The 18,183-nt window shown below is 35.4% G+C and overlaps 1 protein-coding gene across 3 annotated transcripts in view; it reads right to left on the reverse strand.

The window, feature by feature from the left end:
- mub (poly(rC)-binding protein mub) overlaps positions 1-18,183 on the reverse strand; it is a 413,814-nt gene that overhangs the window by 14,807 nt on the left and 380,824 nt on the right. For 2 of the 3 annotated variants that reach the window (XM_072540672.1, XM_072540671.1), the window contains one exon: positions 6,365-9,018. The exons of the other annotated variant lie outside the window; for it this stretch is intronic. In XM_072540672.1, coding sequence (XP_072396773.1) covers positions 8,670-9,018 — 349 coding nt within the window. In that variant the 3' untranslated portion in view covers positions 6,365-8,669. Of the gene's footprint in view, positions 1-6,364; positions 9,019-18,183 lie in introns of those variants that run through there. 3 annotated transcript variants of the gene reach the window in all.

Raw genomic sequence — 18,183 nt, forward strand, 5'->3', positions numbered from 1 at the left:
CAAACCCCATCCTGTATAAAAATTGGATTTGAGTGATGCAATAATATATTCGAAGGGATGCTTTTTTCTTCTAATGGGAGCAGATTAGTTCTCCTGTTGTTCTCATGTTTATTTTACTCAGTACAAACAGCCTTTTCGGGAGATTTTCAATTGAGACCGGCGTGAGAAGTAAAGTAATTAACGCACCGATCAACCTATTTCAGTTTAAGTGGAAATCAAATTTGTCGTCTTCGAAAGGTTCAAATAGGCTGATAGTCCTGGCATTCTTCAGTTCTAAGGGCTTTGAACCAACAATTTCCAGTTAAGTGTATTAAAACATGAGTGACAATTTCTTCTTGTTAACTTGCCGAAGTATTACAGTATGATACATTTGTTTTTTTTTTGTTTTTGAATGCTGAGAAACCTGCCACGGTTTGGTTATTATTGGGAAACAGTCTTTATTCTTTTTGAAGAAACATGTCTACAGTGGAAACAAGTTAAGTAAAACAAATAATGCAGTCAGTAAGTTTTTGGCTAATTTTTTTGTATTCTGCAAATGCAGATTAAATAGCTTTACTGAGTATTTTAATGATGGTTATCTGTACAGGGGGGAAACGCATGTATCATTTATATTTTTCTTTGACATTTTATGTACCCAGTGTCGTGCACTGTTAGTGCTTTTTAAAAGAGTACATTCCGTATTTTTTTTGGCTTCGATCACTATTTTTTTGTACAAACTGTAAATTTTGTATGTAGATTAAGAACTAAAATAGGACATCATGATATATTATTGGCTGTGGTAAATTTTAAATTTTTTCAATAACATTTACTTCAATTTATATTGAACTTACTATAAAGATGTAAATAAGGTGTTAATTTGTGATGGACATTTCTGTTCGTAAGAAGCAAATTTATGTCCAATTAAATCTGTTTTGATTAATAATAAATATGGCTTGTACGTTACAATCTTGTATTGCTTTTAATTTCTCTAACACTCTTCTCTTCTCTTGGACCACGAATAAATATGTGCTGACATGTTTGCTAAGCGAATATTCAAGGTAACTACTGTGATTAATACCGTTTATTTGTCTATATATGTATTTTGGTCATTGTTTATTGCTAATTGTTTATATATGTATTTTGGTTTTGAGGTTTCATTGTTTCTCACAAAAAAGATCTTCTTTTGGACAATTTTTTATGATTTTTCTTTGATTATCCCATATTATCAATTTAGTTCTAGTAGCTATCACGTCCCTTATTTTTTTTTCTTTTCAAGTTTTCCTATGTTTCTGAGCTAGTAAGAATGATCCAAAGAATCACGCCCACATTTCTTTTGATTCTGATCAACGCGGCCTCTTTCATTTTGTGTGCCTCAACGTTTAATGTGCTACACTAATTTGGCGCCCAACGCGTTGCGCCAAAATTAGTGTAGCAGTACAAATGTTGGTGATATTTGAGGCCCACGAAATATACAAGTTCGCGTTGCTCAGAATTGGAAGAAATGTGAGCGTGGTTCGTTTAAACATTCCTACTAGCTCAGAAACAAAAGAAAAATTAAAAAGAAGAAAAATTAGGGAGATAATAGCTACTAGTTAAACTAGCTAAACAAAAAAAACCATAAATAATTTGCTAAAAAGGACAGAAAATAAGTTAAAAAACATTGCCAAAAGGGAGCCAGTTTGTTTTTTTTTGTGAGGGACAAACAAACCTCAAAACCAAAATACATATATAGACAAATAAACAGTATTGATTACAGTTACACCTTATGTTCGTTTAGCAAACATTTATTCGTGGTCCAAGAGACAAGAAGATTGTTGGAGAAATTAAAAACAATACAAAATTGTAACGTACAAGCCATATTTTTTATCAATTAAAACAGAGATTTACTTTGGGCATATTAATTTACGATCTTACAATCTGAATTAATACCGTTTTTACATCTTTATAGAAAGTTTAATATAAATTTCTCTCTAACTTACTTTCACTGTTGATATGCTGGTTCTGTAAATAGAATAAATACTGTTTTCCAACAATAACCAAAACATGACAGGTTTCTCAGCAATCAAAAACATAAAAAAAACGAATGTATCTACAGGCATAGGGGAGACCGGGGAGAGTTCGGACACAGGGAGACATCGGACACATTTGAATTTCGCACATTTTTGAAGATGCACTGTTGTCATTTGGTAAACACAACCTTATTTGTACATAATTATAGGTTATGTATTGACAGCTGTGATTTCGGTCGTAGTCACAGAGTTATCTATTGTGAAGTGTTTTGTCGAGTTTTGTTCTAAAAATATCGGTGCAATCCAGAAGATATATTTTAAAATACATAGACTTACCACGTATAAAACTTTGGTGCTGTAATCTACTATACTTATTTCATTAATTTGCGTTTATGTTGTTGCAATATTTAGGTAAGTTTTTTTATAAACCCATTGTATTACCAATGTTTGCATTAGGGGAGAGTTCGGACACAGTGTCCGAACTCTCCCCTGTGTGTCCGAAGTCTCCCCTGATCTGTAGTTATTCTATTTTTCTCTTACAGCTCATAATGCCCCGTACATATACAAGGGTAACAGAACGACAATTTTCTGCAGACACTATGAAAAATGCCACATCAGAGGTGCTTGACGGCAAATTGAGCATTCGGAATAGCGCCAAAACCTACGGCGTTCCTAAATCTAGTCTTCTAGATTACATAAAGAAAGCTAGAGCTGTGGGTATAGACAACGTAACATTCTCTCCAAATTTCAAGCAATCTCAAGTGTTTACCGATATAATGGAAAAAATGCTTGAAAAATATTTATTAGATTGTTCTTCCATGTTTCATGGACTAACGCCTAAAGCTGCAAGACGTTTAGCTTTTGAATTTGCCAAGAAAAACCATGTTAAAATGCCTACTACATGGAGCGAAAATGAAGAAGCTGGAACAGACTGGTTTTCAGGTTTCATGAAACGTCATCCTGTACTATCTATTAGAACACCTGAAGCCACTAGTCTCGCTAGAATGACGAGTTTTAACAAAGTTACTGTTGAGACGTTTCAAAATAAATTAGAAGAAGTTTTACGTCGTCATTCTTTTGGATCTTCAGCGATTTTCAATTTAGATGAAGTGAGTCAATTAACAATTTTGTTTAGTTATTTTGATAATTAATATCACTTATTTTTTAGACTGGGGTTACTACAGTTCAGCGTGTACCTAAAATAATTGGAAGAAAAGGTCAACATCAAATAGGGCAGGTGACCTCACGTGAACGTGGAGAATTAGTTACACAAGTGGGCATAATTTCTGCTGATGGAAAAGCATTGCCTCCTATATGGGTATTCCCACGGCAACGTTTTGATGAAAACCGCATGATGAAAGGGGTTCCTCAAGTTGCTTTAGGATTAGTATCTCCTTCAGGATGGATGACAAGTGATAATTTTTTGAAAGTACTTAAACATGTTGTCAAAAATACACTCTGCTCTGATACTAATAAAATTTTACTAATCATGGATAACCACGAGTCCCATCTCTCAGTGGAGGGACTTGATTACTGCAAAGAAAATGGAATTACTGTTTTGACACTACCACCTCATACTTCTAATAAGTTACAACCTTTGGACCGAACAGTGTTTGGTCCTTTCAAAAAGTTTTTTAATGATGGTGCTAATTCCTGGATGTTGTCTAATCCTGGTCAGACACTTTCTATATATGACTTGCCTGCTATTTGTTCTTCTGCTTGGGACAGAGCTGCCAATCCAGTTAATATTAAAAGTGGTTTCAAGTGTACAGGTATTTGGCCTTTTGACAGGAATATATTCGGAGAAGAAGAGTTCTTATCTTCTTACGTGACAGATAGACCAATGCCTACTACAGAACCGGAACTCGGAAAAAGAGATTTTGATAGCTTGTCCAAACCGGGGCCAAGCAAAGTTTTAGTTTCTCCGAGTCACTCAACTTCTCCAAACATCATTTCTCCAGAAATGGTTAGACCGTTTCCCAAGGCGCCAGAACGTAAAACATCAAATAGAGGGAGGCCTAAGGGCAAATGTATCATTGCCACGGATACTCCAGAAAAAGACGAAATTGCCAACAGGAAACTAAAACGATCTGTTACAAGGAAAGTAAATCCTAAAAAAAGACAGAAAGTCACTAAAAAAATTGTTGAAACATCTTCTTCTTCTTCCTCTGAAGACATAATGAGCAATGAAAAATCCTCTGACTTCATAGAGCAAGATGACGAAGTGGATACAGAAGAAACAAATATTGCAAATGGTCAGTTTATAATTGCCAGAGTTTATGGAAAAACACCAGCTACATTTCGGCACTATGTTGCAGAAATTCAGGAAAAACAGATAAAAGGATACGACGTAAAATTTTATAAAAAACATGCCACTTCTAATCGGTTTATCTCCACTGAAGAAGATGCTTTTGTTATATTTGAAGACATAAAATGTATTTTACCGAAGCCCTTGAAAGATACACGTCAAAGATATGAAAATATGATCTATTTTAATACAGATTTAGAAGATTATTCATTGCATTAATTTTTTAATATCTAAACATGTCTATTTTTTTTAAATACATTTTTATAAGTAACATATGTTGTACTGTCCGAAGTCTCCCAGTACTGTCCGAAGTCTCCCAGTTCCTAGTCCGAAGTCTCCCCGTTTCTGGGGAGACTTCGGACAAATGACCCCCTGCAATATTTTTTTATTTTTGTTGTTAATTTATTGATTTGATATATTCTGCTCTTGATTGGTTATGCCTGAACCTTGGAAGCTTAAGTTAACTACTTTAAAAGGTAAATATATCAATACACTTTTCTAATAAAAATTAATTTTTAAAAATGGTCCGAACTCTCCCCGGTCTCCCCTACTTAGGTAAGTAAATGAAGAAGAAATTTTTACTCCACTTTTAATATATTGAAGTGGAAATTGTTGGTTCTAAGTGCTCAAAGCCTTTAGAATGCCATGACTACCGGCTCATCAGAACGCTTAGTCGGTATCTTGAGTGGCGAAATCGCACATCCAACCCCTTTCTAGGCTAGATAAAATTCTTAATCGAAAATTTTAAAATAAAAATTTTAAAATTTTGTTTATTCTATACCAAGAGAACTAAAGTGCTCCCATTAGGAGATTTTAAGATGTTTATAAAAAAACATTCCTTCGGATATATAATTGCAACACTCAAATCCAAACTTTATACAGGACGGGAAATACGTGAATCTAACAAATTTTTCTTAATCGTTTCAATATTTTTGATTTGCTTTTATTAGTATATTTATGGTTGATTGTATTTTGTGCGCATTAATTAACAAGCTTTATTTATTTCACTGTTAATTGAGATTTATTGATAATTTACTTTATTATTATACATATTCAGATACTTTTAATCTTTATATCACTTTTATAATATTAATTATCTATTGCTTGTATTATGGTTTTATGCCGTCAGTTCGTCAACAATCGCATTCTTAAATTCTACTGTTATTTATGTCTTTTTGACGCCTTTCACCTGAATCTATTCATTCATTAAATTTTAGGTACATTATTCCTTGTGCGTTATATTGATTGTTATTTGTCACTGTAAAATTTTTACAGTTTTATATTATTGTATTGACCATCGAGTATTTCGTTAGTTATTTGTCGCTTTTTATAATCACGTCTTTAATTATTCTCTACTTTCAATAAAAAATTGTTGTCGTACGGGCCACGTCGCATATTTTAATTTTGTAGAAATAGATGGCTTAGAATTAAATATGTATGCGATATTTTCTTCTTTTATTTCACCACCAAAATAGATTTCACTAGAATGCACTTGCTCATTGCTTTTGTATTCCGTAATATACATACCCAATTCGAAGGGGAGAAACCAGCGTATTCTAGACTGAAGGTATATACCCAGAGTCCCCTTATAATGTCCTCATATGTTATATATATATATATATATATATATATATATATATATATATATATATATATATATATATATATATATATATATATATGGTATCGTATGTACAGAAAGCAATATAATGTGTATACTGTCGTGCCTGACACTAAGGCAGTTTCTACAGAACTTACTGTTAGTAATTTGCTGCAGTAATAATAATAAGACGGCCTAACATGCCCTCTGTAAGCACAGTAACTGAGCTACAGCTGCCACATTGGTTGCAGTGTTATTAGAGTCTTACAGCATTTAGTCCTTACAGTAATGGACCAACAGAAAAGGAGAAAAAGAAACCAAGGGATAAGATCGACCATTGCAAAACTAACACATATAGCATTTTATATAAAAATCTTATTACCCTGTCTTCACTATCACCTTCTTTAGCTATATTTTTCAATCCAAACATCAGGAGACAACATATACGCAATAAAAACAACATAAAGATGACATTTAATAAATTTATAAGTCGAATATAGTAATTTACAAACGAATGTATACAATTTTATATAAGTATAGGGTGTTAATCTATATAAAAATACGTTGAACTTAAACTTGAGTTGGCAAGTAAAAAATAATAAAAAAAAGGATAAAACCTTTCTAAAATCTTTGGCACAAATAATCAAATATGTTACAAGAAAAGCAAAACATTTCTTTTGAGTAGTAACACCGTTTTCAAATAATTTTTGTGGTGTTGTTGTTTATATCACAGGAATATATTATCTATGCAATATTAATACGAGAGGAAGATTTATTTCCAAACAAAAGTAGCTACACACCACCACGTAAAGAACCAAGAGGCAGACTGAATATGTGGAATGAATGGGTAGACGAAGAGATAAGTAATACAGAGGGAGAAAGTAAAAAAATATGGGAAACCAAATAGAAAATGAAAGAAAATCCGTATAATGGATAAAACGAAAAAATACCAGAAATGTAAAAGAAAACTCTGAATGCCCTGAACCAAACAATCTTCAAGTAAAATCAGTAATAGATGCCTCAATATCTTTCTGTTCTGTTTAAAATGAAAAATGGACACATACACAATCGAACAATACACAAGAATATATAAACAAGACAAAAAAAAGTAATCAATGATTCAAGATGCACAGAAGATAACAATCAGATTCAGTAGATGTGTATGTATAAATCTTTACAAAGATCCAACTTCATAGACTATTTAAGTCATTTGACACTGTAAACGATCAAATATAAGGAATTTTCATATTTGATGATTATATCATACAGGAAGAAGCTCATAAAGAGGAGTGACTCGAAATTAATGGAGAGTCCCAGAACAAGCATGGACCGCTTAAAGCTCGAATTATAAGTGCTGAAATGATTCGTAAAATCTCCAAATAAACGAAGAAAATAAAATTAAGCAAAATACAATGGCACAAATAAAAATTTGGAAATGATACCTGTGCCAAAACATAGGAAAACCAGCTTGTCCCGAGTTAAAGAAGTATACTATAGAAGAGAGTTATGTCATAAGAGAAATTTGTTCAAGGAAATACCAGGAGTGATCTTTGGCGAGTTGGAACAAGCGAGAAACACTGTCTTTCCTCTACGAAGATACTATTATTACGGCAGAGTATTCACTAGTAAGCCTAGTTGATGGTAGTTGCAAGAAAGAATACTGCAGGATAATTTACTAGAACTTGGAGTAAGGAAAGTTGAGTTCCCTGGACATAGAAATTAATCGATTGCACGGATGGAGACCGTATCCCTTTAAATTATGAAAAGCATAAAAGATAATATACTAGCCGTGTCCAATAGTAACATAAAAAGCTAAATACTGAGTAGATAATATAACTCAAAATAGTTTTTCACTTCTACTTTAGTTTGAGTAACTGGTTCTCATATTTTTTTTAACCAGTTTGACGTTGTCATTGGTTTGCTTTTCTATTGAAAGATTCTTTAAAATGAAATCACTGTAAAAAACCGTATTTCCAATTAAACCACCCTATACAATAACATATATAAAAAGTATGAAATAATATAACCTTACAGACTAAAACTTACATACAAAGTCACTGATTTTATACAAAGTGTGCTTTTAATTGCACTGCACACGTTCTGATATACTATCTTCGAGGTATGACTAGCAAAACAGTCTCAAATAGATATAAATTTTCTTCAAGTATGAGTTACAAAACCTTTAACCGTTACCGCCACTTACCCTTAATTTTTAGTGAATAAATTAAAATCCTCGTTATCGTTTTGCCCCCTTTTTAAATTTATATTTTGTTAAAAAATTGGTCCCTACAATTTCTCAGATCTAACGCTATAGCATCTTAAACTCGAGTTATGAAGCGATTATTATTTACACATTATAACATAAGCAAAACTATAGAGAGCATAAAAAACAACATTAAAAATATAAAGTTTTTGAATAAAAAGTAGATATATGGACATCAGGAAAATTAACTCGAGAATATAAAAACGAATAACTTGAATTAATTTGGTGAAAAAGGAAACTCGGGGCCGAACGCAATACTTTCTGTAAGATCACGTTTGGTATACTTGTACGGTTTTAGAAAAAAAAAATGAGGTCCAAGTGTATAAGGAGAGCAGGATTTTCTATGAATAAGTGTAAATAGGAATGCCATATGCGCTAAAAAATAATCGCCCCATATCAATGAAACAAGACTTAACCTTTAACACTAAATTAAAAAATTCTGTATAAAATCAGTGACACGTTACACCTAATATTTAGAAAAGTCAAAACGTAAATACTAAAATATGCCACCTAATACGGAGTAAACTTGTTTCTATCATTCTTGATTCTGCTTCCTTCATTTCCACCACCGGGAGAACGCATGCGGGGCGTATAGCTCTTGTGGGCACGGTGGACACCGGTAGTCTGGATGGAGGGAGGACCGCCCCCTTGGCCGCTGAGTAGCTCCGTAAGCCCCCCCAACGCGGTAAGACTAGTTAACGCATTGAGGGCGCCAGGCTTGGCTAACAGCTGCGCAATGGGGATGGCACTAGTCAGGGTAGAGGCGGCACTGGTATTGGTACTATTGTTGTTTGTGTTAGAGGACTGGCCGGTACTGGGAGAGTTTTGGGCCTCAAGGTTAGCTTTCTGCAACTCGACGCTAGGAAAACACAAGAGAATAGGGATTGTTATTGTTAAGTGATGATTTGATAGGAATAAGTTTAGTCGGAATACAAGAGGGGTTGTATTTGTAGCCTGATTAAAACTAAAATTATATATAAAAATAAATAATACCAATCTCTAATTAAGTGCGTTGCTTCAAATCTTCTTTAAATTTATCACACATACGTAGCTTGCAGTTAACTCTCCAATTTTTGGGACGCTTTCTTAGAGGTACAAGTCTGTTTTTTCAAGTTAAATGACCTTAAGTTTGTTAGTGACACTTTATGACAATGTTTGATCTTTTTGATTCATTAAATGTCTTATTTCCTCATAAATTTTACTTAGTTAAAACAAAGTGTGCGAGATAAAATTTTTTATTAGTTTTAAAGGCCTCTCTATGCCATTATGTATGGAATATAAGACCGTTTAGACGTCCGCCTCGGCTTCGCTGGATGACGCGCGTCCAAAATATCCAATTCTCCATGATTCTGGCGATTACCTCAGGCTGAATTTGACGGTGTCGTTTGTCTAATTTGCATAAACCTGCGACTTATACCGCAATCAAACAAGAAAAAAAGTTGAAACAATCTTATACAAGTGTTCAAAGGTATATGAGGGGTAGCTGATGACAATAATTATGTGAAGACGTACAGCTAATTTTGCTTTGTTTTTTTAATAAACAATCGTAAAAAGTGAAAAAAATAGTTTTTGTCTATAAAACGTTTCTTATATATTTTAGAGAAAAATGGTTCAAATAAAAGTTGCAAATCATGAAAATTTCTTTAATATGGGGAGTTTCAAAAATAAAATACATGAACAATTGACCGAAATAACTGCAAAAAACCATCATTTTTGAAGTAATTTATAAATAACTCAACATAGAAGTAAGAACTTTTATTGTAAGTGATATAATATTTAATTAAAAATTAAATTAAAAATGCAAATGTATTAAAATAAAGCGCAGAACGTTTTCGGACTTATCAGTTCATCTTCAGTGAACTATGGAGTACTTGTGCTATTAACTGCAGAACCAAACATTGGTTTTGTTTAAATTGTAGATATAATACTTAAAAGTATTAAATTAAACGGCATAATCCGATGAAACTGGATATAACTATCCGGGAACAGTATGTCCCTACTCAAAATAAAATTTCACATTCGCACGGGTATGCGAGAGTTGGCAAACTGTACTTTAAAGTTCACTGAAGATGGACCGGTAAGTCCGAAAACGTTCTGAACTTTATTATAAATCGTTTACATTTTTAATTAAATATCTCACTTGCAACAGAAGTTTTTACTTCGATTTTTAAGTCTTTTAACTAACATGGTATACAGTCAACTCCCGGAAACTACCCAATTTTAATTTATAAATGTTAATAATTTTGTATTTTTGCATAATGACATGTAATATAACTACTCAAAATTGTGGCAGTAAATATGTTACGTTCCAAATTTAAAGTAGAAAGTCCCACCTCTATTTTATCAAAATTTAAATAATTCAGGACGTGTAAGAGCGGTTGCCTATAATATATTATAAGCAAGGTGGCGAAAATAAAATTAGTAATTTTCAAATAGGGGTAATGTCTGGCAAATTGTGCTGAAGTTAAGGGAACACGTCCTCTTTTTTGTGAAGAAACTAATTTAGATCGTTCTTTCTAGAGTTATCTTGGAAGAATTGGGATCATAAAATTGAAATTTTTGAATCTCGGTACTATTCGGTGACCTCCGTGTGTCAAGTTGTCAAGTGTTCGGAAAGACGACGGAAAGAAAGTGATTCCAGGTTTGAGAGTGTTACTGAAAGGTTGGGCTAGATTAAAAACGGCATTTTTGTTTTTTTGCTTTTGCTGCTGTTCCATGTGGGATCTGGACTAGTCCGAACCGTGTGGATATTCAAGGGGATTTGCTGCCTTCGTGGAAGGGTTTTTTTTGGAATATCCACAATTTCGCTAAAAAAAGCGGATCTACAGTACACGTGAATACCGGGAGTCGTATTTAGATCAAGAAATTAGCCTTAATCACGAGTCCAAATAGCCGGCTACGCTTCGGTCCAATTTGGGATATTTCAAACCCCTAATCTGGCTAAGAAGGGTGAGTGTTAGAACATTTCGTTTTTAATTAATTAAAAAGTTGTAGTTATTTTTTTATCCCATCTCTAAAAAGCTATTCACATTTTTATCAGTTTTCATACATTCAAGTTCGGAGACAAGTTTTTTTTTGTATTGCTCCATTATCGCCAAAAGGCAGATAAACAAAGTGTTAAAATCAATATATTTATTTCCAAATAATTATTTTAGACACAGATGGTAATTAATGTTTTCTTGCTTCAGGGTTGGTTGGTTGGTTTGTTTGTTTTTTTCTGCTTCTTCTTCTTCGTATTTTTCCATCTGGCTGTAATTTTCAACTTTTCAACATTGTCACACAAGTCTATGTACATCGGCAATCGTATGGGATTTTGGATTGAAGACACGCTGAACTATAACTGGAATTCCACGCGGTGAAGTATATGAATATTCGAGGTATGGATCGATAATTAATTTTCAACGGAAGATTTAAGCACCGTCTAATTTGGTTTGCGGAATACAATAGTTTTTTTTTAAAGATTATTTGCTGTTAGTTTTTATTTTCATATTTACAAATACTTTACAGATTTTTTTTAAAGATAATTTGCGGTTTATTTTATTAATTCAATATTTACACATACCTATTTTAATTTTGTAAACTGCGTCTAAGGGGGGGTTATATATTTGAGATTTATTTTTTTTATATTATTTTCTGCGCACGCACTTGAGCTCACGTGGTGTCCTATTTGCGTTAATTATTTTTTTTTGGTTGGTATTGAACCGCACACCCCTTAGCGTCCGGTACTTTTGACACGTCTTACCTTTCATTTTGTTCTGTTAAGTAGAAATAACTTATGAATTTTTGTTAGGCAAGCAGAAGCCGCATTTTTATATTATTTTTTTATTAAGCCTATGGTAAAGTTAAATAATATTGTAATATGTAATATGTATGTATTTATTTTCAACTATCTTGGGAATCTATTTATTAAAATTGACTAAATTCTAATCTGACAATTTCATTTATTTTTTTATTTATTCAGGTTGTATACTGTTACTTAGTATTTTAGTAGTAAACCTATTGGTAAGTTGGTGGTTTATTGAATAGCAACGTAGGGAAGGCTGTGGGCCAATTTACCTGGCGCCCCTGATATAACTTCGGATTTTTTTGTTTTGTGGACCGCACGACCATCTCCACTGTTTTGTCTAGCCGCGAGCCATTCCCAGACTGTCACCGTATAGTACTTTTCTTTCCGGGTGTACGTCTGATTTATATTTGGTACAATTTGTAATTTTTTTATATAGATTCGGTTTTGTACGCCACATATTTTGGCGCCCAACGTGGGGCCCTTAATTAATTAACCTTTTTTCGTCAACCCCTTGTGTAGATTCCTTTTAATTAGTTAACCTAACGTGTTTGGGCTTTAATTGACTAACTTTGATTTATTTACTTTACCACTGGTTTTGCACTTAGTAGTAGTCTTAGAACTTCGTGTTTAGTGGAAGTGTATGCCAAGAAGTGCTTACTAGTTTTTTTTTGTGTGACGTGAAGTTGGAAGAAGCCAAAAATGGAACTTAAAAGAAGATACTTTGAAGTGGTGTTGTGGAACTTAGAAGAATTATGGATATATTAGGACTTTGAAATATTTCTATTTCAGTTGGAGTTCAAATTTATTTTTTTGAGAAGTTGGACTTCGAAATTCTACATTGTGGTTTAACTTACTTATGTTAGGGAATGTAAAATCTTTTTTTGAGATTATGTTGTGACTTGTAATTTGTTCTGAAACAATGAAATTTTGAAAATCTTTTGTGAAATTTTATAGATTGAATAAAGCGACTATTACTTTTATTTTGCTTTTGGTTTGCTCCCATTAATAAAGTAAACTGTACCTGTGTGTTAATATTTTTACTTATATCTTGATTTTGTTTGAATATTTGCTCCTTTCGGTTGATACATTTTTTTTTAAATTTTGAACTTTGGCAAGATGGTGCGAAAACTTGTACCCAACTACTTAAGGAAAGAGGAACTGGAATATGAACTCAAAATTCGTGGAGTGTCTACTGGCACTGTTGAGTCTATGAGGTCTAGTCTGTCTGATGCACTTAGTCGTGAGGCAGCAAATGAAAGCTTTAGATATCCTGAGCACCCATTCACCTTTTCACAGGATAAAACTGCAATCGAGACTAAACTTGCGGAGCTGAATACGGCTGTTGGAAAGTTTGCCGGAACTCCTACTTGTGCTGAGTCCTTGAGATTGCGGACACAGATTAACCATGTCTTGGGGAGAATTGATCTTATGGTATTGCCAACAGGTGACGATGCAGACGCAGCCCAGGTTGTTAAGTCAGACTTTCTTGCTGAGATTTTGAAGTTGTCACAGGATTTACATGATAAGCAGCATCCAATCGGATCTGGTTCGGTACCAGTAGCGCTCGATGTGATTTCGGTTTTAAATCAGTCTTTTCAGGCAGGGGTAGGACAAGTTCATGCTTCTTCTCCTGGAGCGATGTCACAAGCTGGTAATAATGTTTTTTCAGGGTCTGTCTCTAGTTTTTCTTCTGGGATGATACTTCCTCATAAATGGGGAATAGAAAAGTTTTCAGGTTCTGCTAGGGGTATGTCTATTTCTGCATTTTTTGAGATGGTGAATGAATTGAGTCTCGCTCGTCATGTACCAGATAGTATACTTTTGGAATCAGGTATAGATTTATTTTCGGATAAAGCCTATCAGTTTTATAAAGATGTTCGTCTACGTGTAGGGAGTTGGGCTGAATTAGTTGAAGAGTTTCGTAGGGAGTACCTGTCAGCTCACCATGGGGAAGCGCTTTTTGAAGAGCTTCGGAGGAGAACTCAGCATTCGTCTGAGACTATTGGAGTTTACTTGGCAATAATGAATAGTTACTTTAATCGCTTGCGTTGTCATGTTCCAGAGGAAGTTAAATTGTCTATAGTTATTAGGAATTTGCATCCGTTCTATCAAGATAGATTACGTGATCCTTTGCCAGCTACCTTGGAGGAACTTCGTGTTCTATGTCGCAGTATGGAGGAAAGACGTGATTGTATTAGGAACTATGTTGAACCGAATAGTAGGAAAATGAATACTTTGGAAAAGGACCTAGCTTATATCAGTGTGGATGCTGAAAGTTGTAGTAGTGTTAGTGAGGGTCCTGTTGTTTCATCCGAATCGGAGTCCGCTAGAGGAAAGTTTAGGACTTTAATCTGTTATCGTTGTAATCAGTCAGGCCATAAGGCAGTAGGGTGTCTAATGAAGAAGGAGGCTGTTCACTGTTTTAAGTGTAAGAAAGAAGGGTTTACAGTCAGAACTTGTCCTTCGTGTAATTCGGGAAACGGAAGGAAGCGCACCTAACTGGTCGAAGAGGTGTTGCCGACGTTGACTCGACCAACCTACGTCCTATTTTAGACTTTATTTTACATCATTCCGAAGGAGATGAACGTCCATATTTGAAAGTTAAAGTCTTAGGAAAGGAAATTTTGGGATTATTGGATTCTGGTGCTTCAAAGACCATTGTAGGAAGAACTGGTTGGAAATTTTTACAAAACTTGGGTTTAGAGTTGGATACTTCGAAGAAGACCGTTTGTAGAGTGGCGAATGGTCAGATGTGTGAATCGTTGGGGGAATGTTTAGTACCTTTCATGGTTAGGGATCGCTTGCGTGTCTTGCCAGTATTAGTTATTTTGGACGTACCGCACATTCTGATTTTAGGATCTGATTTTTGGCGTGTTATGGGTATCGTTCCAGATTTGAGGCATAACGAATGGTATTTTTCGGACGCTCCAGCAATGGTAGGTTCAGTGGATCATCTCCGAGGTCAAACTATTTTGACCGATGCAGAGAAGTCGCAATTGGAGGAAGTTATTAATAGAAGTCGTGAACTAATGGGCACTTCTCTTGGTTGTACTGATGTCACTGAGCATGTGATTGTTTGTAAATCTGCACCCATAAAACAACGTTACTATCCTGTATCCCCAGTAATCCAAAGCCATATTGATAAAGAGCTAGAAGATATGTTGGCGAAAGGAGTAGTGGAGCGATCGAATAGTGCTTGGTCGTCCCCGATTCTCTTGGTGAAAAAAAAGGTTCCAGAAGGTGAAGAACCAAAATGGAGGTTCTGCGTAGACTATCGAAAGCTTAATGCCGTAACAGAGAGGGATGGCTACCCATTACCGTACATCTCTAATATTTTAAATAAATTGAAGAACGCGCATTATCTTTCCACCATAGACATTAAGTCGGCGTATTGGCAGGTACCTGTTGCTAAGGCTTCCAGACCTTATACTGCTTTTACGGTTCCTGGTCGAGGTCTTTTTCAGTTTTGCAGAATGCCTTTTGGATTACATAATGCCCCGGCTACATGGCAGAGGTTGATAGATCGTGTTCTCGGTCCGGAGTTGGAACCCTATGTTTTTACTTACTTGGATGACGTGGTCATCGTGACAAAGTCTATTGAAGAACATGTAAGGATCTTAGAGGAAGTCTTTAGACGCTTGAGAGAAGCTAAGTTAACCGTTAGCTGGGATAAATGTCAATTTTGTAGACCGGAACTAAAGTATTTGGGTCATGTGGTTGATAGGAATGGACTACATGTTGATGGTGATAAGGTCAAGGCTATGCTACGTATCCCAACACCCACATCCGTCAAGGAAGTTCGTAGCATCATAGGCACATTTTCCTGGTATCGAAGATTTATTCCTTCCTTTGCGACACTACTAGCTCCAATTACAGCGATATTGAAGAAAGGAAGAAAATTCAATTGGACCCCGAGTTGTGAAGAATCTTTTCAGAAAATAAAAGAATGTCTAGTTTCTGCTCCGATACTTAATTGTCCTGACTACAATTTGCCTTTTGTTGTCCAATGTGATGCCTCAGGATATGGAGTGGGCGCCGTGTTATTGCAGCCAGGCCCGGATGGTGACGAAGTAATTAGTTTCCTGAGCAGATCACTAACGCGTCAAGAAAGGAATTTTTCCACGACGGAACGGGAATGTTTAGCTGTGTTATGGGCAGTCGAAAAACTGCGTCCTTATTTGGAGGGTGTTCCGTTTACGGTCGTGACTGATCACGCATCCCTCGTATGGCTTCAAAATTTGAAGGATCCTACTGGAAGATTAGCTCGATGGGCGGTAAGATTGCAACAATATGACTTTAAGATTGTGCATCGGAAAGGAAAAGAACATGTTGTCCCCGATTTGTTATCTCGGTCAGTTCCCGTGCTTGATATGGTTGAAGAGGTTGTACCGCTTCCTAGTGGTGATAGTTGGTATGATAAACTTTGTAGAAAAATCGAGTCTAATCCCTTGAAGTATCCTCAGTGGAGAATGTCTGGTGGCAAACTTTATAAATACATCCGTCCCAGTTATGGATTTTTGGTCGAGGAAGCGGACAATTGGAAGGAAGTCGTTCCTAAGGGTCAACGATTGGAAGTGCTGAAGTTGTGTCATGATAGTCCTTTAGCAGGTCATATGGGGATCCTGAAAACTTATAAGCGTATTAACGAGAAGTATTTTTGGCCGAAACTGCGGAGTGATGTGTCTCGTTACGTTGGACGTTGCTCACTGTGTGCCATGCATAAGGTGGAACAAGGTAAGCCCAAAGGCTTTATGACTCCTCAACCTAAAGCTACTCAACCATGGGAGATAGTAGCAACCGATCTTATGGGACCTTTCCCAAGATCAACTCAAGGCTATAAGTTTATCTTAGTGGTAATGGATGTGTTTAGTAAATTTTCTTTGGTATTTCCGTTGCGATCCTCAAAAGCCGTGCATGTCGTTAAGAAAATAGAAGAAGAAGTTTTCCTCGTATTTGGAGTTCCACGTCTGTTACTATGTGATAATGGTGTCCAGTATACTTCGGGTATTTTCAAGAAAATGATGGAAACCTATGGTGTCTCAGTTCGTTATAATGCGTTGTATCATCCACAGTGCAATCCATCTGAACGCTATAACCGAACCCTTAAAACAATGATGGCAACTTATATAGCTGACAACCATAAGAAGTGGGATGAAAATTTGGCCAAACTAGCATGTGCTACGCGCACTGCATACCACGAGTCGACTGGTCAAGATCCCTACTTCATAAATTTCGGTCGGAAGATGGTAGTGGATGGACGAGATTTTTCCCGAAAGGACAAACTCGGAGACCCGGAGGACGAAGTAGCTAAAATGGGATATAATCGATCGCGTGGACTCCAGGAATTATTTGTTGATGTTAGAAAACGTTTAGATAAAGCTTCGGCTAAGTGTGAGAAGACCTATAATCTACGGAGACGTCCAGAGGAATTTCAGCCCCATCAGTCAGTATGGCGGAGAAATTTTGTGTTGTCAGATGCCGCTAAATATTTCACGAAAAAGTTAGCTCCTAGATGGATAGGACCCTACTTCGTGAAGAAGAAAGTTTCCCCCTGGACATATAGTTTAGAGGATGAAAATGGCAAGGATCAAGGTATTTGGAATATTAAGGATTTAAGGATTAGTAACCCGACTGGTGATCCCGATAGGATTTAGGTCGGAGTAGAACGGACTAGCAAAGTTTTGTCTAGTCTAAGTAAATTCTTCTGAAATTGGTTGTATTTATTTTTTTTTGTTGTGTCCGTGAAGGATGACTGAGTGTTGGCTATGATCGGTTCTTAGGATGTATTTGGATGGTCAACCGATTCGTTTTTTTTTGTGTTAGGTAGCCAATACGAAGTCGTAGGGTTGCGGTAGCCTTAATTTCTTTTGATTTATGGAATTGAATGTCACTTAGGTTTGGTCAGAAATATGTTGTCTTCGATGATATGGCGTTGGGATTTGTTTTGATGTTAGTAAGCCATTCTATTTAATTGGGATTTTTTCGAAGCCACATAATTATGTTTTGGTGAATCTTGTTGGATAATAGCTTAGTTTTGGATGATTCACTAAATTTCGTTGTATACGGATTTAAATTCTGAAAGACCTATCTCATTTTTATTTTAATGAACAATTGGAATTACACTACTGTTTCGGTAGATGTTTCTCGCAGTATCAGTAAGAGTCGAGTGGTGGAGAGTTTCTTATGGACTCATGTTATGCGAGGTATAGTGAAGTACTAGCGATGCCCCAGAGCTGG

The sequence above is a fragment of the Diabrotica undecimpunctata genome, chromosome 8 (assembly GCF_040954645.1).
Source record: "Diabrotica undecimpunctata isolate CICGRU chromosome 8, icDiaUnde3, whole genome shotgun sequence".
In the NCBI taxonomy this organism is placed as follows: domain Eukaryota; kingdom Metazoa; phylum Arthropoda; class Insecta; order Coleoptera; family Chrysomelidae; genus Diabrotica; species Diabrotica undecimpunctata.